Genomic DNA, 27,748 nt, shown 5'->3' on the forward strand with positions numbered 1-27,748 from the left:
CAGTGCTCGGGTGATTGCCGGGCGCGCCGGCGCGGCGAGGGGACGAGCCAGAGCTTCGTCACCCCATGCGTCCGCCGCCAAGATCCCCCAAGTGGATGGGAGCTTGGCCGGCGGATGCGTCCGCCTCTGCAGGCGCAGTGGTGCGCGGTCAGCGCGGATCCAGAGTCCACCGGCAGCCGCGCCCCCCGCGCAAGCGGCACTCTCTTTTTCCTCTCACCCCCGCGGGTGAGAGCTGCTGTTTGGGGGGTGGCGGTTTCTGCGAGAGGTGCGGAGGTCCCCGGGCGGGTCCCCGGGCGGTTTTTTAACCGGATGGAGACCTTTCAGCTCAGCAGGACACTTCCGAGTAGCCCAAACCGCAGGACCCGTGCAGGATGCTACTGCAGCTCGCCGCCAGCCGGTGGGAGGTCAACAACAAGCAGAGACGAGTGTCCGTAAACGAGTCTACAAGCTGTATACACCTAAAAAAAAGCTGTGAGTTTGAGCAAATCCGTCTTTTCCAAGCCCAGATCGTACACATTCACGCATTTCAGAGCTAAGAATAAATCATTATCATAATAAATACAGTACATGAGAAACCAAACACCCAGTTCTCCTTTATATCTACGCCAGCTGACCAAGTGTGACCCTCGCTGTCCACCGTAGTTAATCTCCTGAATTCAAGTGTCAGTTTAGCACTATTTGACCTATTCTTCTGAACTGATGTCCGCCCGTGTTTTAAGGTGGGAATAATGTGTTAAAATACATGAACAGCCGCCTTAAACCAGCAAACAGAGGCAGCAACGGCGCGAGAAACGGCCCGGTAAGGTAGATCAGTCCGTCAACCGCAGCAGGTGAGGGGTGTGATCCAAGTCTGATGAAACTGTCAGATAAAATATAAAATATTAGTAAATACTGCTGCTGGCAGCTCGGGGTCAGTTTTGAACCCTGGATTTTGCTTGTCACCCTCATGATAAACCCTGCATGCTCTTATCTTTCACAGCTTACGCGCATATTTTCCATCCGCGACTTTGGCTTGAAAAGTTTTAAATCAGAGGGTTGGGTAAATCGGGGTTTGGAAATAAACATTTTCTACTCCTCAGATGGACGAGGACCTGAGCCTCTTCACACCACGTGACCCACAGAGGGCGTAGCGGCTCGGACCTGCTCTATTCACCAGATGCACTCCGGTGGTTGCCATGGCAACTGGGGCAGATAATGGCTGCCAGTAGCCACTGGACTGCAGACGACGGGTCGGGAGCGTTGGGTCTCCCCAAGGTGCCCTTCAGCGCAGCGATGGGATCAGATTTCAGATTCCCACACTAGAAGGCATCAGGATACTCCAGCCAGTCCGGTACCGGACCGCTTCATCACGCCCATGGCTATGTGAGCCGGAGTACCGGTGCGAGGACTGCTCAGCGCTTTCTAGAAACCGTGCTGTCAGACAGGGATCTCACGCCAGAAGTCAGCCAAGGCGGCGCGTCGGTGCATTCCTGCTTCAGGGGTGTATTGAAGAAATAGATAATAAATAAATTTAAAAAAAAAAAACGTATTTGGGTAAATTATAGCGAGCGAGAGAGACGAAAAAGTTTGAGACTGAAACGTTTTATCACTTCATATAAAACAGCAGGAATCAGGAGACGGGCAGAACTGATGAAAACCAGGAGACAAGGCAGGGAAACAAAAACTCAAAAGCTTTGTTTTCAATGAAAAGGACAGAATATTTCAGAGATAAAGCGTAAACATCGACTACCCGAGCATGAGAAATGCCGGCGCCTTCTTGGAGCGGTCACGACTCAACCGACCTCCGCAGCAGCTACGACGGAGGAAAGATGCCCGAGCACTGATGCCAGAGGCTTGTCCAGCGCCGTCTTCCTCCAATCTTTGGACCATCAAAGCAGGAAACTGGAATTACTTTTCACAAGATTTGAATATCAATATTAGTTGTGTTTATTAGTTACCATAGTAACTGCCCTGTAATAATCGTGAACGCTGTTGTGAAAATACTCCCAGGGTGACGGTACGACACCATTTGACCCGAGTATTTTACACACAATAACATGCTTTTGTCAGCCCAGAGTAAACATGCTTCTATTAGAATAAAGTCCTGATGAACCTTAGATTAAAGGAGAGTTAAGAAATTTTAAGAAAGAAAACAAACTTGACCACCTTTGAAAAGTCTCCCTGGACGTCTCAGTCAGGGTGTCTGGAGGTTTGACCGAGGTAAATTTAAGACTTTTTAATATCATTTTCAAACAAAATTTAAGACCAAAAAGACAGTCACTAAGAAATCCAGCGCTGAGGTCGAGGTTGCCAGATCTGGCTGACAGGTTCCAGCCCAGACATGACATAAAACCCACTAAAAAAATGAAAAACCAGCCCAAAATTAAGCATTCTCTATGTTAAAAACCGTAAATCATTAAATGCGTAGTAGATTTCAAGCTTCAAAACACAATAGCCAAAAAAAATTCAGGCTCAAAACAAAGACTACAATTAAATTGAGTTGATGAAAGCGAATAAACTATCAGTGAGTTTATTGTGTAAGTTTCTATTTTTCTCTGCCATAATTGAAACATTTTAGGTAATGATTTCTCATAAGTATTTAGTCAAAACCACGAAAAGCAGCCCAAATTTTATCAACCCGCCCAGTCCTATATTTTTCAGCCCAATTGTGGTGAAACCTGCTAAACCTGGCAACACAGATTTAGAACCTACGCAGGAGATTCTCCTCAAAACGATGAAATAACCTTTTTTAATAATGACCGGATAAATTCCCTCTACAATTAAGACCCTTGGATTGAGATTTAAGACAAATTAAGACACTTAAAAGGCCTTATTTTAGGAAAATGGACTTTAAGACTTTTTAAGGACCTGCGGCCGGCCTGCTAGTGTCTTTTCATTGTGAAGGTTTCTCAAAAATGAAGCGTTACGGGACGTTTTTGTGAGAAGAGGCAGATTTACCAGCAGCAACTCCGCTGATACGCAGCACAGAGGATCTGGACAGGACACCCATACGTGGGTATATATATTAATGTATTGTTGTAGTGATTTTGTTTATAGAATCAGAGATGAAGTAAAACTGACCAGTACCTTCTCTCTGGGCCTGTTTGTGTGTGGTTTGTGATACACTGCCTACGACATGTACCTGGACACAGAAACAAAAGCCTATTATCTGTGCAGAAACTATGAAAACATGCGTTTCGTTGTAGCTGAGCATCCGGTATCATAACATGTCTGACTTTTGCAACAAAGTTGAGCCGGTGAAAAATCGGCTTAAAATCCGGTGAGTTCTGGTCATTTTGAGCGGTCCGAGATGCGGACAACACAGCTCGTCGCCTGCTACAGTCGGTGCTGCGTCTACGCTACATCCGACAATTGTTCAATCCCACGACTAGTTATATGTATGACAAGAAAAACCTGTTTTGCCTTTGATATACCACCAACCTCAGAGTAAACAAACAGTTTCACCGCTGGGAATAAAAACTGAAACTGGAGGCAATTAAAGAGAGACGGAGTCACCGAAGTATCACATCCATGCTGAGAAATCTGGACGGGGAAGGTAACGGCTGCCCCTGAAGACGTGCAGATGGAGAACATGGACGAAATATCCTTAAACAAAATCCCCACAACATATTTAGAGAAGACGTAAGGGTAGAAAATAGAAAGGAGTTTATCCTTGCACTAAATAGTTTCTTTATTTATTTATTTTTTTTTAAACGTGGGAATCTAGCTACGCTTACTGTTTTACTAACAATATCTATGTGGTACCTTTTATGTGCAAAGATTTGTCTTGGAGCTAAATGATCAGGCAGGCCGTCGCTACCGTAGCTTGTCCAAGGCACAACAGTAACCAAGGACAGGTCGGTTACCGCAGCATGGAGCGATTTGTCCGAAACTCTGACTGGTGAACCTCCAACCGGACCAGTGAACAGCAGCAAAGCTGTCAATGTTGACCAACGATAGATATCACATCAGGTTTCAGACGCCTGTTTGGACAAGCTCACGAGTTTCACTTCCCCACCAATGAAAATCAACATATTTTCATTCAAATACAACAAAAACAAGCTCTTACCGGCTGTCAGCAGCAGCAAGAACACTCCAAAACTTAGGTGACGGCAACCAAACCTCAACGCTGACAGTCTCCCCAGCCCATAACGCAGCAGCCATCTCCACTCTTGACTCCTGCACCTGAGCGGAGACATTTACTGAACGTGACAGATGCAGGGAGTGTTGGAGAGAGAGAACCCAGAAGGTAAAGAGAGGTAGAGCGCTGCTGGTGGGAGAGCTCAGCTCCATAAATCAGATTACCCTGGTCACCGTGTGTCCCGCCAGACTCAGCAGCCTAATTCCCTACATTTAACGCATGCAGGCGTGCACGCCAGTCATAGAGTAAAAACACCCGCCATCACACTGCAAGTGGACTGCAGAAACAAAGATCTAGGAGGTAAAAGGTTCAATATCAAAGCTATGTTTCTGGAGGAAGGGTCCTGAAATGACCCGCAGTGGCTGCCGAGTCCAGTCGGCCCACGCTGGAGGAGCGTTGAGCTGCCACTATAGTTGTTTTGGTTATGAGATCAGAGCTGCATTTAGTTGCTGCTCGGTGGTGCAAGCTGCGTGCTCCGAGCTAAAATTCATCCCAGGGTCCTTCTAGAGCAGCACACAACAAGACAAATCCTATTTAAAATATTAATGACCAACTTCTGTTAAGTCTTTACTCACAGCTCTATGATGACTGCCAATCAAAAGACCACGCCCCTAATCGTACACACATTTGTTTCTCTTAGGGCTGGGCGATATATCGAGATTTTAATATATATCAATATATTTTCAAACACGATATGGTACGAGACAATATCGTTTATATCGATTTTTTAAAAAAAATACAATTTTTTTTTTTTACATTTTTTTTTTTAATGATTTTGATATAGCTTATTTTGTGACAAATTGACTTGAATGTTTTATTTGAGATTTGCACAAATGTTTTGTTATTTGCACAACTGTCAACCTCAGTGGAAAGGTCTGCCTGTTACTGTCTACATTGTATTAATTGCACAGTGTATTTTAATTTAATTGTTATGCAGGAAAGGGATATTTGTTTTATTTTATTCAAGAAGCATTTTTATTCTATATATGCAGGCAGTTTATTTTTATTTCATTTGTTTTATACATTTTGATATTGTGCAGACCTCTGTTAATAAAGGAACCTGTGTGACATTTGGCACGAGGCTTTGTATTAAAACTGACTGTTTTTTTAGGGTTTGCCTCAGAAAAAAATGAAGCTAACAGAGATGCTATGCTATAATGCTTTGGGGGAAACCCCAATTAAGGCACAGAAAAAATAGAGATATATATCGAGTATCGCCATTTAGCTAGAAAATATCGAGATATGACTTTTGGTCCATATCGCCCAGCCCTAGTTTCTCTTATACACTCCTACCAGATGAGGTACCAAAACATTCCTCCATGAAATCGCACCCTGGAAACCAACTGCTTTTCAAACCAGGTTTTGTTTATTTCTGCTGTAAACTTTAGATCTCATTTTAACATAAAAATCAACGGAGACTGATTTCTTTTAAGCCAGCCCCTAGTGGGCAGTGAGGGAATTGCAACTTTTCCTATTTCCACATACCTTTGACTCACCAGTTCTCTGGAGGGGACTCAAATATAAAGCTTCAGTTAAACACAAGGAATCACAAACATCCACTTGTTCAACACTTAGATGTAGTGCAAAACAAACAAGTAAAATAAATACATTTAAAAAATAAAAACACCTGGTTGAGCTGCAAAGACAGACATTTTACAGGTTTTGGTTTCTACCATGCTGCTCAGCATTTAGAAAACAAGCCGAGACTCAGAGCCCCGTTGGACCGACGTATAAAGTGCTGCATATCAGCGAAGACAACCGTATGTCAGAGCATGTCAACGGGGATCGGTTAAGTGCAGAGCATTTACCGCTTAAAGGAAGTAGGAGACCATTCCAATGGCATGTCTGTTCCTGAAGACCAAAGGATTTCACCGCATGTTTTCAACCAGTCATCAAGAAGCAAACTGGTCTGCTAATGGTGCATTAGTGGCTGCTTGTTTTTAACAAACGTAAAGCAACCTCAGCCGTGCACGCCTGCATGGTGCCGAGCAGCAGAAGGACTAGTCTACTACACCCAGCGTGAGTGTGCTGGAGCACATTGCTGCATGCTGAAGAATCCCCTTCACTGGGTGTTTGCATGTTTAGGTCGCACATGAAATGCAAAAGCTCCCACATAGTCACAGAAAAGATGAATTACTCCGTGACATGAAGACATCAGGACGAGGCAGATGGCACAACGGGTCGTGTTTTTGAGCTTTTTCAAACAGCGAACCGCTGTCTTCTAAAATGATAAATTTAGAAGAGGATCTCTACAGTGTTTCTTTACTGCAAACTGCTTCTGAAAATGGTGAAAGACGCCTCTACAGTTCCTCTGACACACAAAAACTCAAAATCTCAACTAATCTGGCTACAGTCGCACACAAATCCTCCAAATGTTGGATTATGAGCAAATAAAACCTGTAAATACCTGTGCAATAAAAGCTGTTTATTCTGGGAAATAATCTCCCAGAAGGAGCTCCAGCTTCCTGGGCCCGTTCTGAAACTGGAGACTAAAAGCTGAAAGTATCATCCTGTAACATCAGAGATGAACTCACCTTCGACAATAACCGCTCCAGAGCTAAATTTCACTTCCTCAAGCCGATCTGTAAGCTTGAATTTCTAACAGAAATGAAATAATCAGGAAGAAATTAGTTTTCCATCAGGTCGGTGTCAGCTCTAAAAACACCATCCAGTCATGAAGCATGACCCCAACCAAGTCCACGAACCGCTGGCTTGTCTTTCAGACTCCTTTATCGTGAGTGAACGGGCACTGGGCGTCCGCCAGAACAACCCTCTGACGTCAGAGTTTTCCTGGGAGGCCCTATGAGTCGTTTTCTGACCCTACATTTCTCTGGATGTGCCAATAATAAATTAAAAGACATGAAAAATGGATACTTCATTCAAAAAAATACAGCTTTTAACGAACTTTACTGCCAGTCGCCTGGTGTTGCATTGACTGCTGCCATATTGTTTACCTGCCGACTCTGTTGCGCATACCAGAGATAGGAAGCAGGAAGTTAGATGCCTCACTCTGTTGAAAAACACGTGGTGACAACTAGGCTGATTGTACATACAATTCTCAGCAGAGAAAGGATGGAAGAAGATGCCTCACTCTTATTTATTTTTGGCTGACAATCCACAAATTAGTGGGTGACTATTTTAATTATCGATTTTTGTCAACAATGTCGAATAATCGTTGCACCCCTACTAGCTGATATTAGCTTCTTCTCCTCATTTTTCTTTTCGTAACGAAAGGGAGCAGAATCGAAACGGCTCGTAGATCCACATCACACTGGACGGCTCATCCGGGCGGCTGTACAGACACTGCAGAATTTGGTTGCTTTCCTCTTTCTCTGAGTTGGCAGGCCGAGGGGAGACCACTTTATATATGTTAAAGCAAGAAAAAAACCTGTTTTTCATAATATGTCCCCTTTAATATCAGAGTTCAAGGCAGTTACAGCACCTTGTAATACTATATACATGAGGGGTTTTTATATCAACGCCTTGTTTGCCATTACTTAACATTTAATATGCCAAACTTCTCAGAACCCTGCCGACAGGGAACGTGTACTGTCAATCTTAAAAAACAAGATGTCAATATTCAGCCAACGAAAAATAAAAAGGTCCTAATCTGAGGCTGAGTGTCAATAAGAGTAAAACTGATCAGATGAAATAGGTTTCATCAAAGCCATAATCCTAATCAATAATATTGGTGCAAATATATTTAAACTTGATATTGTTGCAACTTATTAATGAAAGAAAAACACTTTTTGCACTATGGACACAGAGCTGCACATGGGTATGAGAAAATTAGCATATACTTGCAAAAACCCACTGGGGCTGTAACCCACGAGAGCATAAAACATTTGTGTGATGCGGGGGCAGGACTTTTACACCTTAAAGCCAAGAAACAGCGAGTTAAAACCAGCCGTTACCAACACGAAGCACTGTATTTAACACAAAACTTACAACCAAAAACTATGTTTAGGAGAGAAAAATGTCTATCAGACTGATAAATCAGTCAATATGTACCAAAACCCCTTTTTTAATAGTTCTGACAAATAAATGAAACCTTATAAATATATCAGATTCAGGACAGTTTGGTCTATAAATATCATATAAAATATGACTTTTTCATCACTGCATCTTGAGTAAGGCAAATTTATTTGTATTGCCCATTTCAATTCAAGGTGCTTTACATAATAAAAATATCAGAAGTGAAGAGGAGAAAAAATATTATGAGTTACAGTTCAGTGGCAGAATAAAAAGTTAGACTTAAGCTATATTGACACTTGAGTACTGAAATTAACAGTTTAAATCTAGATTCAGCTGTAATGCTGCTGTAAACAAATGAGTTTTAACTTGGATCTAAAGGAACTGAGGGTTTCAGCATTCCTGAAGTTTTCCTAAAATCTTACATTTTAGAAAAAGAAATATGGCTTGCAGAAGCAGTTGGTTATTGTATCTGTTTGCAGCTCGACTGGCGTCTACGATGGCTCCTCCACACTGCAGGAACTCTGCAGCCGTGTAGCATCATGTTATCTGATCTCTTCAACTTGGATTGGTCCAATCGTAGGTAAGACGTCTGTACACTCACTGTATTTCAGACATGGGCTTTGACCTGACGAGGACGGATGTAGGACAGCGTCATCAGCATGCGCTGCCGATAAAAGAGAATTGCTCGCTCTGGAGAAGCTTTTGTATTTGCTGAAAATGCTTCAAAAATGAGCAGCAATGGAAAATGGGGTCCAGGTCATGATTAGAGAGAAGAGGCCAACTTGGGATGCCAGTTTTGCAAAGACAGCGTGAGGTAATGAGCTGCAATAACGTCATCCATCAACAACAACAACATGCAATGCCTTCAAAGTGCTAACCTCTGTGACCACAACTACACCAAATATGATTCTCTCAAACTTCCATACAGCTTTGTATCCATTGTTTTATTATTTTTCGGGAATCTGGCAAAGTCCAACCTTTCAACATGTATTTTAATTGGCTCATTCATGCACAGAGTCATAGAAGGAGCCTTGCTTTCAAGAACCAGGACTGTCGGTTTTCAAGTATGGTCAGAGCTGCTGAAGTGCTAGTTTTTCCATCACTGTACCTGAAGCCGTTTTCACACCAGTGCCATGTGGATCAGCCCAAACGAATCCTGGGCCTGAGTACAGTTCAGTTGGGTCAGTGTCAACGCAATCGAACTGAGACCACTTGGACCAGACGGCCTCAAAGTGGCTGTTTTAGTTTGCAGACGTCACAGACCGAAGCTAAACGGGCTTCCAGAGACAGCTGGGAAGCACCTTGCAGGTTATGATGGAGCACGTAGACAAATTTGGCCGAAGGAAGTAACGCCGGCAGTCCAAACCACATCCAGCCTCACTCGCAAGTTGGCAGCAGTCAGTTGCAAATGCAGCACGACTTCTGAGTAGTGTTTCCACACAGTGTTACCAGCTAACTACAGAAAAAAAATAGCCAACTCTGAGTCAAAACATTGTGCCAATATGTCTTAAAGTTTGTTTGTCACAGAGACATGACTTTTTGCCAACACTAGCTGTTTTGAGATCAGAGCCCGCTATCATCACCTGGATGATGAACGCATGTTTAACGTGCATGGGGCATGTAAATAAAGGCGTGTTGTTGCCTGAAGCCCAGTTGAGGAGAGGGAAGATGAGACGGGAGGTATTCTCAAGTGGTACCACGCAACATGGCGCCCGCTGTCTGTCCGGTCGGCCTCGCGGGCTTCACCAACACCAGAAGAGCTGGATGATGCAGGAGACGCAGCGGGTGGAGGATCCATGCTGAATAATTTGTGTTCCCCCAAATCGTGCTGCACAAATATGACCAGCGGTCTCCGACTGCTGTTCGCTGACTGCAGGTAACTTTGCGGTCATTCATTTAGTAGCCAGTTTTGGATTACAGTTCTGTAAAAAGCTGATTTATGATGATGATCATCTTGTCATCAACAAATCCCCCCACCCAGTGTCAGGTTTGTTTACATTAGTCCTGATTAAGCGTACCCTCAGAGGCCAGTTATCGGCCACCACTCAGTCAATGTAAAAATGACAGAGGACACGCTAGATGTGTGTGTTAAACATGATGTAAAAGGGGCTCCTGATCATACCCGTCAAACTACCGAATTTTACCTCTCTTCCCCGCCCTCCTCCCGTATTAGTTTTTTCCCGTACGTTTCCTGGTTTATAATATAAGAAGATTTAAAAAGCATTCCTGTGCCTCTCCAAACTGAATTGTCACTGGCCTTGCGAGAACTGCTACCTGCTGTAGCCCGGGTACCAGTTATTGCGAGGTTAAAAAACGGGAACAAACTCAGAACAACAAATCAGAGATGGATGGATGAAACGAGAGAGAAGGCATTTCTGCCAAAAAAGCGAAGACTTAGTGTAAATATCTCTAAAAATGGGAAAACGTATTTACTTTCCTGAAGAGGAGCAGGATGGGGAAAAGTTACGCTTTCTGAAAGACTGGGATTTTAGTGTGTCTCACGGGGGAAGGAACGATGTCCGTCAGCTGCTCACGGCTACCAACGGACATTTCAGCAGCGCCGAGACAAACTTCGTGAACTTCTTTCACTCTCATTTTTTAACTTGATATCGAACACAAGCCACAGACCCAGCCGCACGTATATCATCTCCTCCAGGTTCTACATATTTAGTGTTGTTGTCTTCTTCGTTTAGATCACACAATCAAATACATCACAGCAGCTTCGCTCCAACCCGCCTACTTCTGCTCCAGGTGTTGAATTGTTATGGAAAAGAAACCAGGCCGAGTTGAGTCGAGCCGAGTAGGTGCTAATGGAAAAGTGCCAAATGTGTATATAAACTGAAAGTATTAAATAAATAGATGTACTTTAATTCACTTTTGTGTTTTCTTTAGGCTCAATTAAAGGAGTTACATACATAGGAATGTCCACAGCATTGCAATATCAACAAAGGCCGGCTTATCAGGCTACGAGCACACAAATGTAGTTTGTAAGTGGTTGTCAGGTAGATATTCTAGATTTGTAGTAAACCTGTGTTAAAAAGGGATACTGGAGGTCGGTTGGGCTGGTAAGGCTTCTGCTCAATCTTCCATCTCGGGCTCACCTAACAGCAAACCATATGCTCAGCGTGGGATGGCTCCTGGTAGCCGACAGAGTACAGTTTCTTGCATTGATTTTGGTGTACAAGATACATTACACCTCCAAAATACCCTTGTACTTGTCTAAATACTTTCAAAATGTAAAAGATGTTCACCACTATAACACTAGAGGCAGCTCCACAAATCACTTTCAGCCCAGGGTAAACTCCAAGAAAGGTTCAAATTCGTTTGCATCCTATTCTACCAACATGTGGAATTCCTTACCGACAGCCATAAAAGAGAGCAAATCCCTAATCTCCTTCAAGTCTGCCCTAAAAAGCCACCTACAGGAGGCTGCTACTCGTAACTGGGAATAATCAAAGCCTCTACTGCACATCCCGCTGTTCCTTCTGATTATTGTTTCTGTTTTTTTTGTTTTGTTTTGTATTACCTAGCTTATTCTATTTGTCTCATCACCTTTTTAGTCTCTCTCGGTGCAAAATAACAGTAATTCCCCCCTTTTCTTTTTTTTTTTTTTTACAATCTTCCCTACAAAGTACTGCTTCTTACCTGTATGCCATTCAATGTTATATGAGTTAAAAAAGGTCTCCAATGTAAACAAGTGTAATGCTTTCTTGGAATAATGCCTTTTAGTTGACTTTGTATCAGCGAATCTGTACTGTCATGAAACTGTACCTGATCCTATGCAATTCTTCTAATAAATTCTTCAATCAAAAAAATGGTGGGACAGCAAATGTCCCTTATTTTTAAATCCTTCCCAGGTACGCTGCTGATGCTGCTGGCCAATCACAACAGCGGCCCTAGTCACGTGGTGCAGGTTTGGGACAAAATGAGCGTGTTTACAGAATCAAACCACCTGACAAACATATGAGGGGGGAAAAAACTTGACATGTTGTTTTTAATTCAAATGGGTGCCTAAACTACATAGGATGTTAAGATATAACGTGTAAAGATTTGAGTTGCGTGGGTTCCAATGTTTAAAGCCTGAATTATGGTATCGACGCAGAGCCTACGGCGTAGGGTACGCGGCGACGCGCACCGTACGTGCGCGTCGCCGCGTACCCTACGCCGTAGGCTCTGCGTCGGTGTGACGCGGGACCATAAATCAGCCCTAACCGGGAAGCACGCAGCTCCGCTGCTACGCAACACCGCCGCTCTCTGCCTGGCAGCCCCGAGCCGAGCACCGGCCCCGATCCCCGCCCGGGCCCGGTGCTCGGCAGCGCTAACGTGTACGAGTACCTGGCGGGGGGTGTTGTGTGGGGACGAGCGTCGTGTTCGGGGAGCCCCGCGCCGTCCGTCGGTCCTGGCTAAAATGGCTTCTCCTCAATAATGAGTCAGGAAAACAGTGTAGCCTGCTAGCTCTGCTCTGCCCCCCCCTCACACACCCAGCACGGGCGGTACACGGGTAACAGCACCCCATCCGGAATCTCAAACGTCTCCTTACCATCTTAAGGCCGTCTTGTGGGCTGCTCGGGCGTCGTAAAGGGTGTATTTTGGGGTAGAAGCGGGAGTCTGTGAGCGCTGCTGCTGCTAACCGCTGCGCCGCTTCTCTCGCACAAAGATGAGCAGAGGCGCGCTGCGTTCAGGGACCGTCGGACACGCGAGTCTCGCGGGGTTAATTTTATTACCCACATGAAATATACACGTACAGGACTGTCTCAGAAAATTAGAATACTGTGTTAAAATTTCTTTATTTTCTGTAATGCAATTAAAAAAACAAAAATGTCATACATTCTGGATTCAGTTGTTGTGCTTATTTTATCCTTTTATTAGTATTTTATTCTTTTATCTTCTATTTTATCCTTTTTATTCACTTAACTTATCATGATTGTTTTATTTATGTGCCCTGTGCCTTATGGGGTGTTGTCTTTCATTTGCCTGTCCAGCACTTTGGACCATGTTGGTGTTTTTAAAGTGCTTTATAAATAAAGTTGTATTGTATTGTATTGTATTGTATTGTATTGTATTGTATTGTATTGTAGTATTATTATTATTATTATTATTATTATTATTATTATTATTATTATTGATTGGTTATTATTGTTGGAGGTTCAGGGTACCTGCTTGTAAAACTAATCATTACAAAAACAGCTTTGTACCAGCAGCCATCAGTGCCATTAATAAGTGAGGGAACCGCAACATAACTTTGTATTTATGTTTTGTATTGTTTCCTTTATCTTGTTTTTATGAAAAGGCACATTTTTTATCCTTTTGCTTGGTTTTAATATTTTAGTGTTTTTATCTACTGATGTTTTAACTTATCTTGATCCTTATCTTGGGGCCGTCCTTCTTGTTCTTTGTTCTTTTAGCCACTTTATCTTATCCTGTGATGTTGAGTGTATGGTTTTAGATTGTATGAGGAGGCACTCACTGTGAACCAAATTTACCCAAGGGTACTATAATAAATCTATCTATCTATCTATCTATCTATCTATCTATCTATCTATCTATCTATCTATCTATCTATCTATCTTGTTATTATTATTATTATTATTATTATTATTATTATTATTATTATTATTATTATTATTATCATTATTTATTGCATATTAATCAACCACTGTGCAACAATAATATCTTTGCTAAAAGATAAGCAGATTGGTGGCCAACTTATGATGGGGCTGAGAAACACCAACAACTTCAAGCGTCTTTGAGATCTTTTAAAAGCGCTATACAGGACTGTCTCAGAAAATTAGAATATTGTGATTTTCTGTAATGCAATTACAAAAAAAAAATGTCATACATTTTGGATTCATTACAAATCAACTGACATATTGCAAGCCTTTTATTATTTTAATATTGCTGATCATGGCTTACAGCTTAAGAAAACTCAAATATCCTATCTCAAAAAAATGGAATATTCTGGGAATCTTAATCTTAAACTGTAAACCATAATCAGCAATATTAAAATAATAAAGGGCTTGCAATATTTCAGTTGATTTGTAATGAATCCAAAATGTATGACATTTTAGTTTTTTTTAATTGCATTACAGAAAATAAAGAAATTAATCACAGTATTCTAATTTTCTGAGACAGTCCTGTATAAATAAAATGTATTATTATTATTAATAACCAAAATCATATGCTGTAACAATGCACCTCAAACTGCTGCACCTTTCACTTTTACATTGTATACAGTGAATATTAAGTTATTTGATTGAGGAGTTATGTTAAGGAAAGATTGTGTTTGTTAGCTGGTTAGGTGTAAAGCTACAACCAATGGGAAAATATGTAGCCTCATAGTGTAAACTAGCAGCTATTTATTATTAATATTTATGTTTAATTTATAATAGAGGTAACAAAGGGGCAGGGTTAAATAAGTTTTACTTCTACCTGCTCCTTTTCGGACACTGTTTTTTTTTCTTCCCTGTTTGTATTACGTTTTGTTTTTTCTGTATGTTTTGAATTTGTTTTAAAATTTTATATTTTTCCCTTATGTGTTCGAAATAAACAATTCAATCAATCAATCAATGTATATGTAAAATACATGGTTGATCTGTTAGTTCCTATGAAGCTCCCAGACCCCTGAGGTTCATCTGGATCTGGTTTGTTGTGGTTCCAGAACCAGAACCAAGCAAGGTGAGGCAGCGTTCAGTTATTCTGCTCCTCACCGGTGGAACAAACTTCCTGTAGACCTGAGGTCTGCTCCAACTGTCAGCTTCTTTAAATCAGGGCTAAAAACATTACTGTTTACTCAAGCATACTCTTAAATTAAATACTTACACATACGCAGCTAAATAAAGCTCCTCAAAAACGAAACGCACCTATCTTATCTTTGCCAAAGCGAATCATCGTCTCCATCTAATCCTATACTTCCTCTTTTCTCACAACAAACTAACTAACTTCATGTCCTCTTTCACTACAATCATGAATCTATTTTTGGTCTTCCTCTCACTAGGCCAAAATGTTATTGTATTAAATAGAAATGCTTGAATACACTTTCATGCTTCTGTTTCTTTTTTCCTTTTTTGTAATCAAAAGCAACCAGGGCTAAAGGTTACAATCAAGCACCAACAACTTCACGTCTGTACTGATGAAGATGCGGATGAATCTCCATTCAACATCCCTCCATCCGTTTGCTATACCTGTTTAATCCTGTACAGGGTTCTCCATTGACCTATAGTTTAAATGTTCAACTTAAGAAAACACAAATAAACTGGTACAAAAAACAGTTTTGGTATCCATAGCTAGATTTCATATCGGTGACAGCTGTAACACAAGCCAATACACAAGACAAAAGCAATTTTTACAGACGTGGGCTATCTTGAATATATGCATTAAATGTATATATACTTTTTTATTTAAAAAAAAAATGGATTAATGCTCAACAAAAACATAGAAATTAGATTATCTTTTGTAATTCAGTTAAATTCAAAAATGCTTTATTAATCCCTGAATATAATTTCATTAAATGATAATTAACAGGAGAGCGTTGATTAAGTTTTATTAAATAATTAATTTTTTCATTTTAAAATCAAACTCTAGTTAATTTTGCAAACTTCAACAACACACGAAGACTCACAAACCTCAAGCCCGCAATATGATTGGTGGTGAAAACTCGGAGCTTCGCTTGAATGCATCGTTTGCGTCACGTTTGCGTTTCGTGCAGAACTACAATCATGGCTACGAAACTACACTAGAGTTTCTGGCGCATGCGTGGCTGACTGCTCCTGTCCCGACCTGTTTTATAATAGATCCATGGTCCCGACGTGACGTCCGGAAACAGAAGCAGACTGATATTTAACTATCTTTACTTTTTTTTTTTTTAATGTAAGTTATATGAGATGGAACATATATTAACTCTAATGAAATAATTATCATTTGGATTCAGTCTTAGTTTTAATATCCCTGCTCGTTTATAATGGACGTCAAATATATCAAATCTTTTAATGATAAAGTTTTAGTCTCAGCCTAATTTCCAACCAATTGTGTGAGTTAAATATCTTTCTGAAATAGATATAATTTAATACTTATATACTACTTATACTTAATGTATGCGCCAACAAACCGTGGAAGGAAACTTTTGGTATTTCAGAGTTTTTTCTTGTCAATTAATCTCCTAAAAGCACCAAAACCTTGATTGAACACATCGTTAATTTTGACTCAGGGAAGATCCACCAGCGACTCATACAGGTTTACTCAGAAGGACAAAATATAAAATCCAAGTGACCCACCGGATGTCAAAGTGTGAAACATAATCAGAAGGGCGTCATTAAGCCCTTTCTGGCCCTGCAGAGTTTTAGAGGAAGAGACGGAGAAGATCCAGTCTGACATGCTTCACATCTGCTGACTTGTGTTTCTGTCAGTTTGGGGCCGGTTTCAGAGTCTGCAGCAGAAACCGCCCACTTGTGTGCCGTTAGTACATCAAAGCTTTTTGATCTCCCAGTGACCTCCGTCACCTCCGTGACATTCCCGCCGTCCAACCGAGAGGAAAAGTGTTCAGCTGCCACACCTCAGGGTGAAATCCAGATCAAACAGCTGATCAGAGAACTGGCCGATCAATAGAGCGGCATGATGAGAATGTGTTCCTGCCTCGTAACAGAGTTCACTCCACTTCCACCACGAGGTTTTATACTTTTAGTAGCACGAAGTAGTCAACATTTAAAAAACTGAGTTCTAAAGTAAAGTCAGACTGCATAAATAAAACTGGACAAACTCTCCTTTAGGATTAGCTCACCGTGTCAGTGTGAAGCAAAAACATTGTGTTACAACAGCACTCGAGTGGATTAAGAGGACTTATTTTAATTTTTTCTCACTGAAAGATCTATGGTTTAACAATTGTTGAACACCAGCTGAACCCACAGTCTTTATTTCTTTGTCATTTCTCAAATTTCCAATCTTAAAAAAACATTGCTTGTTGTGTTGATGAGATGCTGCAAATTTCAGGCTAAACTAGAAACAAAAGCCACACGTGCTTCATAGCGGCACATACACTGTTTTGTGAAATACCGCCCCCACCTGGTCAGAAGTGGTATTGCTACATAGTTGCAATTGCAAGTTTTTTAATATTATAAACTATTTATTTATAAAATATTGAGTAAATATTTCAAAGTAAACAATTTAAGACAATAAAAAGATAATTAATTGATGAAAACTTCTGGCAGAATCAGGCTATTTAGTTCTTGGAGTCTTTTAACTTGTTGAGCAGGTGACTGAATGAATAAACGAAAGAAATAAAATGACATATAAACACTTTTTTCCAGAATACGTGCATGAACAGGCAAACTTCCAGCAGGATTAGACTGTGAACCATCTCTCTCTCTCAGTGTCATCATGAACATACAAACATACACATAATCAAAGCTGTTGATCATGTGTGGAGACACGGGTCCGATGACGCAGTCACGATCAGTAAAACGGTTTCTGTGTTCGCCCGCAAGAGCCTTGAGGTCGTATACAAAAGATTTAATACTCAGAGTATCTAAACAACAAATACAAAACACATCATGTTATCTTCAGCAAGTCAAAAGGATGATTTCACAGTCATGGATGTAAATAGCACTCCTTCTTTTGATCCTTTCTTTTTGTCTAAAACGCTAACGGAAATCCTCTGATCATTGTGGGTCTTAGTAATCAGCAAACACCGCCTCAAATATGAAGCAGAGAAAACCCAATAATAATAATAATAATAGTAAAAATAATAACAATAATAGTAGTAATAATAACAATAATAATAATAATCATCATAATAATAATAGTAAAAATAATAATTAAAAAAAAAAAATAAATAAATAAATAATAATAATAATAATAATGATGATGTGGGTAGCCCCCACTGCTCCAGTAGGCTGCGTAGTAATACCGCGACTGACCACAGGGGGACACACAGATCTGCCACCGGCTGCAGGTAGGTGGACCTCACCTTAGCAGGACTGAGGTCCACAAACCTGCAGACTTCTGCCCCACCGTGGACACGTCTTCATGTCCAGCAGGAACCCGAACGCAGCAGGAACTCCCCTGCAGCACGGTGGTGGAGGGATACCACATTACTACTATAAGGCTACTGAATCCCGGGGGTACTTGGTATTGCCCACATGATTTTTATTGTTATCTATTTATTAAATAAATAACGTGACACTGAAAACACTCGGAGGGGGTGTTTGCTGAACACGAAGGCCCACCATGATTGGGGGACTTTTATTGGGACCTCACACAAAGAAATCATGACGTGTAGCTGCACGCTGGGTTAACGCTCCTCGTGGTCGCAGCTGCACTCAGGGGTTTGACCGGCAGGTCGGAGGTCAGCTGCTCAGGACCGGCGTCTCCTCCATCACCTTCTTCACCTGCATCAACACAGCAGAGCAACACTTCTTCAGGGGAACACGGTTCATGACGGACGGACACCAAACTTTACATCTTTAAGTCTCAGCTCCCATCCTGGTGTGTGTAGCCTGTAGCAGCAGATGTGATCTATCAGTAAGCCCCGCCCCCTGAACACACACGATGCAATGGCTGTTGAGTATCAGTATCAGTTCCACCGGGACCAAACAAGCGTCTGGATTAAACATCCCTTACTTTATCTATTTGAGGACAAACACCAAGGTAAGGAACTGAGAACGGCGGTCGGAGCTGAACTTGAGTTAAAGTAACTCGATGTATTCCACGTGTCAGGGCCGCCCCTCCCTAAACGCAGAACACTCGCTGTGCGTAGGGCCTCATCTTCCAACGGGGGCCACATTTTGCGCGAGGGGACGCATTTGCACGGTAATGCATGTCCGCTACTGTGAGGAGGAGGAGGGAAAAGAGACCTCTAATCTGACCACGCAATGACTGGCAGCACTTGACATCTGACCAATCAGAGGGCTGCGTCTGCAGGCAGGCTCTTGCAGAGCTGCAGAAGGGGAGATTTCAACATGTCGTTCAAAAGACCTCACCAATCAGGAGCAAGAGAAGAGAAAAAAGGCAAAACACGAGGAACCTCGCGCTTCATTTGAAGGTGGGGATGTTATTGAAATAAAACGTTTTAGCACAAAGACCAGAGCTGCCCCTCATTAGATAGAAATCTCTGTCTAGACTGGAGAATTGTGTTTTGAACATTTATTGAACACCTTGTTAACGCCCTCTGCATTCATCTCTGTTGAAAAAGAGTAGTAAAATGACCAGTTGGTCGTATATAAGCTATAATTTTCAGTCAATATATAACATATTGGCTACAGTTTTATATCAATTTATGTTGTTAAGAAAGTTTGACTATTTTTAAGGAGATGTCTGTAAGAGGCACACGTGCGTGTTTAGTTCTGGTTTCAGACCTGCTAAACCTGCACTGAGGCTCTTTGTGGTGGTTTTAAGGTGGTGGAAGTAACTTTCTTTTCATGAGTAATTGATCGCTATTTGTGACTCGGATTTGTTTATTTCAGTTTTAAGTTTTATATTTAATATTTATTTATTTCAGGCTGATTTTTAAATAGTTTTTTTGACTCATACAGTCAAACTACTTTATCTATACATACCGTACATTTGTTACTATTGATAAAGGTTGTGAAGTTAAATGGTGTGTTATATGCTCATTTTGTGACAATTCCCCTGCCACGTGTTTCCTGTTTCCAGCCGCCTCAGGCCTGACGAGGTGTGAGCTGTCAGACCTGCTTGTGTTTCCTCCTGGCCTGCATCATGTCCTGCTGCTGCTTCAGCCGCACCTCCTCCAGACTCATGCAGCCGCCTGGCGACGCAACAGAGACACAAAGCATCAGAGAGGAGCTGAAACGCTGCTGAAACGCGGCTGAAACGCTGCTGAAACGCTGCTGAAACGCTGCTGAAACGCTGCTGAAACGCTCCGCCTCACCGACGCTGCTGGGGTGGATGGACACGTAGGCCATGGCTCTGCTCAGCCGCAGCTCCTCCAGCGCTGCAAGCTCCGCCTCCGCCTCTGCTCGGCCAATCAGAGGTCACACACTAGTTAGTTAGTGGAAACTACGATTTACAGACGACTGCTTACAGGAAAAAGGTGATTTAACACAACAAAGATGCCGACTCACTTCTCTGGATCTCTCTCCTCTTCTTTGGATTCGGGGGGATGACGGTGAAGGCTTTGTTACTGAAACAGAAAAACACAAAACTCCTTTTGAACTCATTTATTAATATCCCTTTTTCAAACACACTTCTGTTTGAAATAAAAATAAACACAAATGTTAAAAAAAAGACCAAACTGAAATCCAAATTTGTACTATTTTTGTACTTTTAGGGCCCGATTTACTAAGATCCTAAATAAAGAGTACTAAATTGCGTGTGCACTGAAAAAGTTTGCACGTGCTGTTGTTGTTTGTTTTGCGGGTGATCAACTAAGATTGCGTGCGCAATTGATAACAGGTGCAAACCGCAGTATTTAAATGAGGTGTTGCGCGTCTTACGGTTTGCGAGCGCAAAATGAAATTTGACGAGTTGGAGTTAGAGATATTAGTGGAAGAGGCAAATTGTTGTGCCGTATTCAGCACCCCTGCCGTGAAAAGCACCCGCTCGTATATTCAATGATAAGTAGACCAAGAAAAAAAACAACACACTGACACGTCAATATATTTATATATACACATTAACACAAACACATACTTAGGAGTTTATATTATATATATATGGATAGATATATATATTATGGAAGACAACACAGTAAGCAGGCTATTAATTAATGACATCAATAACCATTTACCCGATTTTTGTTATCTGTGACTGTGATTGTGGGAAAGTATGACTATTGTGGAATCCATGAGCGCATTTAAACATGAATCATTAACACAAAACTGGACGCTAAACAGAACGTGACACAGAATGAGAATATCATTTTTGTCAGACGAGGGGGTGCTTTTCACGGCAGGGGTGCTGAATACGGCACAACACCGGGGTATGACAACTGCAGAACAAGTATAGGCGCACAATAAGAAACACTTTTTTCTCCATGAAAACACGTGACTTATTTATTATCACAAATAAAAAAATGAATGTGCCTCCTGTGGCAACCTTTTGCTGAATAATACTCGATTTAACATTCAAATAAAATATTTCTCCTTTTGCATGTGGAGAATCCTCACCACAAGTTGATCATCCATCCCCACCCCAGTCCTCAAATCAGGCACCAACAAGCATCCCTGCGTAATGCTGGGCAGATTAGCACCTTCCTTTCGAACGTATTAAAATCAGACGCAATCACAATCCCCGCAAAAACTTTCAGGCTTGGTAAATCTCATTGCGTGTGGTAAATTAACATATTTGCATTTTCCCCTCCCAGTATTTAGCGATTTCTGGCGGGTACGCCCCATATTGATTATTCATCAGGGCAAAAGTACTAAATGAATAGCGTGTGCTATTTTGCTCATTTGAGAGGCGCAGTCCTCTTTGCACGCTGTTAGTAGATCAGCTGGCACACTGGTTTGCGCGTGATGTCAAGTTTGCACACGTTTTTACGCACGCAAACCTTTAGTAAATCAGGCCCTTATAGTCTTGTGCTGTATTGAAGTCTCCACATGTAGCAGTACAGCGTCTGACCACACGGGGGCGTCATGTGGCGAGTAGGGCCATGGGAGCAGGTCTAGAGGAGCAGGTCCTGGGGAGCAGGTCCTGGGGAGCAGGTCTAGAGGAGCAGGTCCTGGGGAGCAGGTCTAGAGGAGCAGGTCCTGGGGAGCAGGTTTAGAGGAGCAGGTCTAGAGGAGCAGGTCTAGGGGAGCAGGTCTAGGGGAGCAGGTCTAGAGGAGCAGGTCCTGGGGAGCAGGTCTAGAGGAGCAGGTCTAGAGGAGCAGGTCTAGAGGAGCAGGTCTAGGGGAGCAGGTCTAGGAGCAGGTCTAGAGGAGCAGGTCTAGAGGAGCAGGTCTAGAGGAGCAGGTCTAGAGGAGCAGGTCTAGAGGAGCAGGTCCTGGGGAGCAGGTCTAGAGGAGCAGGTCCTGGGGAGCAGGTCTAGAGGAGCAGGTCCCGGGGAGCAGGTCTAGAGGAGCAGGTCTAGAGGAGCAGGTCCTGGGGAGCAGGTCTAGAGGAGCAGGCCCCGGCGGGTCACCTGCAGCTCGGTTGTGCCAGCGGGAGGTTAAACTTGAGGGGATTAAGAGGCTGCAGCAGATGGTCGGAGACGGCAGCAGGAGAGTTTCTGCTGTTTACAGCCGCGGGACTCCAAACACTGTCGGTGGGCAACTTTCCCTCTCAGCTGAGAACATGTCATTACTCTGACCCTTAGGAGGATGCTCTCTACTGCTTCTGCAGGGTGGGAGATTCTAAACGATTCAAGCCCGTCTCAGGGAGTCTCAGCGAGTCCATCATTTAAAAAATCCTTGTTGTCATCAAGCACCAACACTTGTACTCCGAGGTTGCAACCGAGGTGAGGACATTTCCAGTGGAGTCCTGACCAGTCCTGACCAGTACTGACCAGCAGTTCTTCCTCTTGTTAATGTACAGTTTTGTAAATTATTTGTATTTTGCATCTTATTTAAAGTTATTCTATGCAACTTCCTAGAGCTAGCAAGATTTGAAAGTGGCGCTTCCTCTAAGCCCCGCCCCCCCCGCCCACACCCACGAGCGCTCCGTCCAAAGCCTCGCCCCCACAAACACGAACGCGCATACGATTATTAAACATTTTGGACAGCACATTTACAGCAAAACTACCCCATGTCTCATTCACCTGTAAGCGAGGCCGGTTTTAGGGAGGGCAGGGGGTGGCTGTGCCCACCCAAACGTGCATCCTGCCCACCGGCATCTCCATCCCGGAGAGCATCCCAGCCGCGCGGCTGGCGGAGCGCTGCCGTGCCGTGCACCGGCGCTCTCCGCTCTTGCCGTGATGGAGACGCCTACATCCCCACGGACCCCATACAGCTTCCGAGCCGGCACTGCGGCGGCTCTTCGTGTCCCCGCGGGCTGCTGCTGCAGGAGCTGCTGCTGGGCAGAGAGTCCTGCAGCAGCAGCCCGGACGGCTAACGGCTCTGCTCCCCGCTCTCACACAGCGGGACCGACCCGCTCTGGAAATAACTACTGGGCTCCGTGGCAGAGGGGAGGGAGGGGGGTTACACTGGGACACTGTGAGCCCAGGAGGACCCGTGGGAAGTGGACACGGGGGGCTGGAAGCGAGTGCACGCATGGGACAGGGCGGGGGGGCGTGGTTTAAAATGAAGGCATCTGATTGGTTCTTTCCCTTCCTGGACCAATCCGTATCATTCGGACCGAATGGGCGGGGCTTAGAGGTGCCTCTTTCAAAATTCTTGCTAGCTCTTCCAGATCAGGGAGAATACCTTTAATGTTTTGGTGCATCTGCATGTGTCTGTATTTAATTACAGTTTTGTGTTTATAACAGCCTTGTTTGAATAAATATATTACTAATATTTGATATTGTTGTGATTGATTAAACATCATTTCAGTGATGCTGATATACGGTGTAATCTGATTACTTTAATGGTAAATAATGTAATTTCAATCTTTAATATTTCAAATTCAAGTTTCATCTCCAAATAAAGTCAAATTTAAATCAATAACATTTACTATTCATTCCTTTTCTGAGGTGGAGGGGGGTGTTGGAGCTGGTTATTCTGCTAGAGGACTTTGGGACTAGTTAGTAGTCGTATCAATCCTTAAAAGCACTGGAGTCAATCCTCCAATAGTGTAGAAATAGCGGTAGTGCAGTCGCCACACATATCTGATCTCAGCTGATGGATGGAAACATTTATAGTGAGTTCAACATCATCATCCACTTCTCTGTGTTATTGAACTGCAGTTGAAAACAAGCTCATATGGAAACTGAACCAGGATGATGTTCTACAATCACGCAGGATCAGGACATTACTAGGTTTGTTTTGGTCTCGGTCTTGACTACAGGTCTATTCTCACCTCTGGATCATATACTTGACTTCAGCGCCGCCGCCCCGCGGCGCCCTCGGCCCCGCGTCCACGCACCTCCCGTCGGCGGGTCTGACGGAGCTGGCCGCCCTCCGGCGGGGGGGGTTGGTTCTGGTCTCCGTGGGTGTGGGAGCCGTGGAGCGGGCCCTCCGCCCGCAGGCCGGCCCGGGGCCCCTGGGGGCCCTGCTTGGGCTCCTGGGGGCCCTGCTGGAGCTCCTGGGGCCCCTGGGGGCCCCGTCACACGCGCCCCGCGGCGGCGCGTTGCGCAAACAGCTCGACGCGCGGCTCTGACGCGCCCCGTCGGTTGCTTTCACCTTCACCTCTTTGCTCTTTTCAAGCGTTTTCTTGGTCGCTGTTTCCACTGGTCTGGGCTTAATAACCCTTGTTGATGGCATTTTTTATTCTAAGACAAAGCCCCTGCGTCCGGCCTTAATTGACTAAATACACGCGCCATCTTCTCCTACTTATCTCATCCTCGTTTCAAAATAATAATAAGTACAAAAACCTAAAAAAAAAAATCTAACTTTTCCCTCCCGAGATCCGGTTGCTATGGAGTTTGTACCATAGCAACTGTGGAGTCAAGTTTGACTGAGTAGAGAGGAGAACTTCTGGTTCAGATTTTCAAAGTAAAAGTCTAAAAGTCTAGTTAATAAAACTGTGGTTTGAGTAAGAAAATAAGAAGCAGTTTTATACGAAAAACATACGTTTAAAAAATAAGTAAAGTGCAACAAATATGAAATTCCTCAAATGACCGCCAGGGGGTTTCTCCACGTTTCCTTGACTGTATTATGGAGACATGGAACAGGCCCACTTGGAAACATCCCATGGTCTCCGCGGCCTCATGGCTCATTCCCCTCGTACCTGAAGACTGCAGAAGAAGAACTGGACAAACCTCCTATGATTTTATTATGGAGGTCGATGGAGACGTACTTACTTTAGGATCCAGCCCCTAGTGGTCAGTGGAGGAACTGTGATTACACGTACCAGGTTGGATTCAACCTACAAGTTGGACCCCTACAAACCCAACGTGCACAAACGTACCCTTTTGGGATCCAATGTTGTGCATGAACGCGTTCATTTCTGTGAAAACGTTGAACCGAACGCAACATATTTGCAAATAAAGAACTTGAACGTGAACTTGTTCATTATGCAGGTCACGAACTGGAATTTGAACTGTTCAGATTATGTGAGTTTCAGCTTCACTGTTTAGGTCCAATTATTACGGAATAATCCTTCTCATTTCACCAGTGGGTGGGGCGCACATTTAAAATACTCTACGAGACGACGACTGCCCGGTGCATCTTTACATGACCAGTGAAGAGAGAGACGGTGCAGAAGCGGGGTCAGCGAGCCGTCAGATGATGATCCGCTTATCATTATTTGCAGGGAATTTTACACATTGTCTCCCGAAGAGTCTGACGGTAAAAATCTAACCTTTCTGTGAAATTATGTCCACCTGCGCTGAGAAAACAAGTCAGAGCATCCGCCTCGTCAAATTTGAAACGTCATGTGGAGTTAAAGCATCCGTCCAGTGTGAGAAAATATCTGAGTGCTTGACAATCAGAAAAAGTCATCAGGAAAGATCAAGAAGACCCTCAACAGCCCCAAACCCCCCCAGTCACGCTGAGGACCAGGGTTGAAGACCACTGGTATACGGTGAACAGTTTTAGGATAGGGTGGCGTTTCATTCGTACTTCTCACCTAAAAATATTGAAATTAACTGAATTTGAACTAGTTCGAAATGAAAATGGTGAACTATGAACGTGAACTGTTCATTTTTAAACTATGTGAACTGAACTTTGAACTAGTTCATGAGAAGTATGAACTTGCACAACAATGGTGGGATCACAAAAGTCTCATGTACCGATTCCCTAAACGTTCATGCATCTTATTTTGAAGGCAGGGCCGCCCTGTTTCCGGTGTGGCGCTGTCCGCCGGCGCACCTGAGGATTAAAGTGACGCAGCAGAGTATTTGTGAGTGGGTGTCCGTGCAGCTGTCTGTCCAATGACGACGCTCATCCGATTACCAGCACCGACTCTGCAACAGTCACGTGACCGCGCAGCAGGACGGGAGAGCCCTCTTTGTTTTGGTCATCAGTGCACAAAAACGCAGGATTTGAGGGAGAAGGTGTGAAGCAAAACCAAGGGAAAGTAGAATAAGTGAAACATGATCATATTTAGAAATAAAATATGAAGGAAAGTACAAAGAATCAACATTCACAAAACTGCAAATTGTCTGGAAAATGTTTCATTTTGATTTGAGGGGTCAAATGTCAAGGGTCAGGGTGACTGAGGAATAAGTTAGCTGATGGCGTACATTTTAGGAAGTCTGTCTTCGAGAGAGAAAAGGGAAGATAAAATGTGAGAAAACATCGGATTGATTACGAACAAATGAATCTTTCAACGTCATGCTGCTTATTTGTTTTTGCAATTGCCCCTCGGGGATAAATACAGTTTTTCTGAATCTGAATCTGAATCTGCCGAATCTGATTCTACATCAGACTTGTAGTAAATATATGGAGCTAGAACAGTTTCATAATTCGCAAATGCACACACCGTTTCACAAATACACAGGACAAAATTTACAAATGCACACACCGATCCGCAAATGCACACACCGTTTCAGAAATGAACAGGACAATTCACACGTGCGTAGGACAAGATATACAAATGTATTTTTGATGCACACACAAATATAACCTGATTTACAAACGTTTTTTTGTCTGTGAGCTGCGCTGGATTTGCGTGTGACTATTGAGACTCCCCTGACGTGACTCGATCCACAAATATGTTTTTTTTTAACACGTATTTTCACAACCAATCAGATATCTTCCTTTGTTTCAGCCAATCATAAGAGCGCACCCCACGTGGGGAACGCAGAGCAGTGGATAAAACACGACTTACTCGTAAACCAATCAGATTAAAGGGGTGGATACACCTGCTGTTTGAACTGCGTTAGCGCCGTTCGCTTAGAAAAGTGATTAATATTTTCGAGTTGGTGGAATAAAGATAAATAAACAAGACAGCAACACAGGATGGAGAGGAGATCACTGTTCTGCTTTTCTTGTGATCTCGGTAAAGAAAACAGCAATGGTTTGTCAGGCCGTTCAAACAGAGACGTTGGGAGACTGGAGAGGTTTAAGTCCTGCCGATGCAGCAACTGACGCTTGATTTCACATCCATGTCAACTTTTGGGGGGGGGGGGTGTACGACACCAGGAGTTTATATCAAGCATTTAATTTATTTTGAGTATGATTGATTGGCAGTTGGCTCAGCCTATGGCGAGCCGTTATCAGCGGTACGAACCCCGCCACATTGTTCAATTTGCTGCTGAGGGATCTCGGAGCACAGCTAACCTTGATTGACAGGCAGTGGGCGTGTCCCATCGACGTGCTGAGTTACATGGGCGCTTCAAAACCAGTCTTCAGACAACCAATGGGTCACATGACCGACTGCTTCCTGCTATGGTCCCAGGCCCGGGTCTACGAGGGTGCAAAAGCATGCATTGCACCCTCAGTTTATGTGTTTGCATGCTCAGTTGAAAAGACGAAAAGAAAACTGACAAATGCGCGCGCGTCAGCCTGATTTATGGTTCCACGTTAAATCGACGGCGTAGCCTACGGCGTAGGATACGCGGCGATGCGCACCATACGTTCGCGTCACCGCGTATCCTACGCCGTAAGCTCTGCGTTGGTGCACCATAAATCAGCCAGTGTCCGTCACTGATCTGCGTCCAGCAGTTTCCTGCACCAGCAAGACCCT

General features: G+C 43.2%; 2 protein-coding genes across 4 annotated transcripts in view; both read right to left on the minus strand.

Annotated features, from left to right (window-relative positions):
* Positions 1-12,776, minus strand: part of LOC133423126 (cullin-1) — a 32,992-nt gene extending 20,216 nt beyond the window's left edge. Inside the window, exon 1 of one of the 2 annotated variants that reach the window (XM_061713269.1) lies at positions 12,636-12,776. The gene's annotated coding sequence lies outside the window, so the exon portion shown is untranslated. Of the gene's footprint in view, positions 1-4,048; positions 4,067-12,635 lie in introns of those variants that run through there. The other variant, XM_061713270.1, reaches the window with a different exon arrangement.
* A 4,004-nt stretch (positions 12,777-16,780) lies between these two features.
* On the minus strand, positions 16,781-24,542 carry zgc:194621 (uncharacterized protein LOC795037 homolog). 2 transcript variants are annotated; one of them, XM_061713288.1, is made up of 5 exons: positions 23,978-24,542; positions 20,167-20,225; positions 19,974-20,057; positions 19,774-19,850; positions 16,781-18,474 (listed from the first exon to the last, which is right to left on the minus strand). In XM_061713288.1, exons 1-5 carry the CDS (start codon positions 24,379-24,381, stop codon positions 18,433-18,435), a joined length of 666 nt encoding a protein of 221 aa, XP_061569272.1. In that variant the 5' UTR covers positions 24,382-24,542; the 3' UTR covers positions 16,781-18,432. The 2 variants fall into 2 exon arrangements, with proteins under 2 accessions (XP_061569272.1, XP_061569271.1); XM_061713287.1 differs by lacking the exon at positions 19,774-19,850.
* Positions 24,543-27,748: the final 3,206 nt, after the last annotated feature.

This window comes from Cololabis saira, chromosome 22 (assembly GCF_033807715.1).
Source record: "Cololabis saira isolate AMF1-May2022 chromosome 22, fColSai1.1, whole genome shotgun sequence".
NCBI classification, from domain to species: Eukaryota; Metazoa; Chordata; class Actinopteri; order Beloniformes; family Belonidae; genus Cololabis; species Cololabis saira.

Coding starts and splice junctions, on each gene's coding strand:
- zgc:194621 (XM_061713287.1), bottom strand. CDS start 24,381: ATGCCATCAACAAGGGTTATTAAGCCCAGACCAGTGGAAACAGCGACC. Junction 20,226..23,977: donor GTCAAGTATATGATCCAGAG/GTGAGAATAGAC, acceptor TTTCTGTTTCAG/TAACAAAGCCTTCACCGTCA. Junction 20,058..20,166: donor GAGGAGAGAGATCCAGAGAA/GTGAGTCGGCAT, acceptor TTGGCCGAGCAG/AGGCGGAGGCGGAGCTTGCA.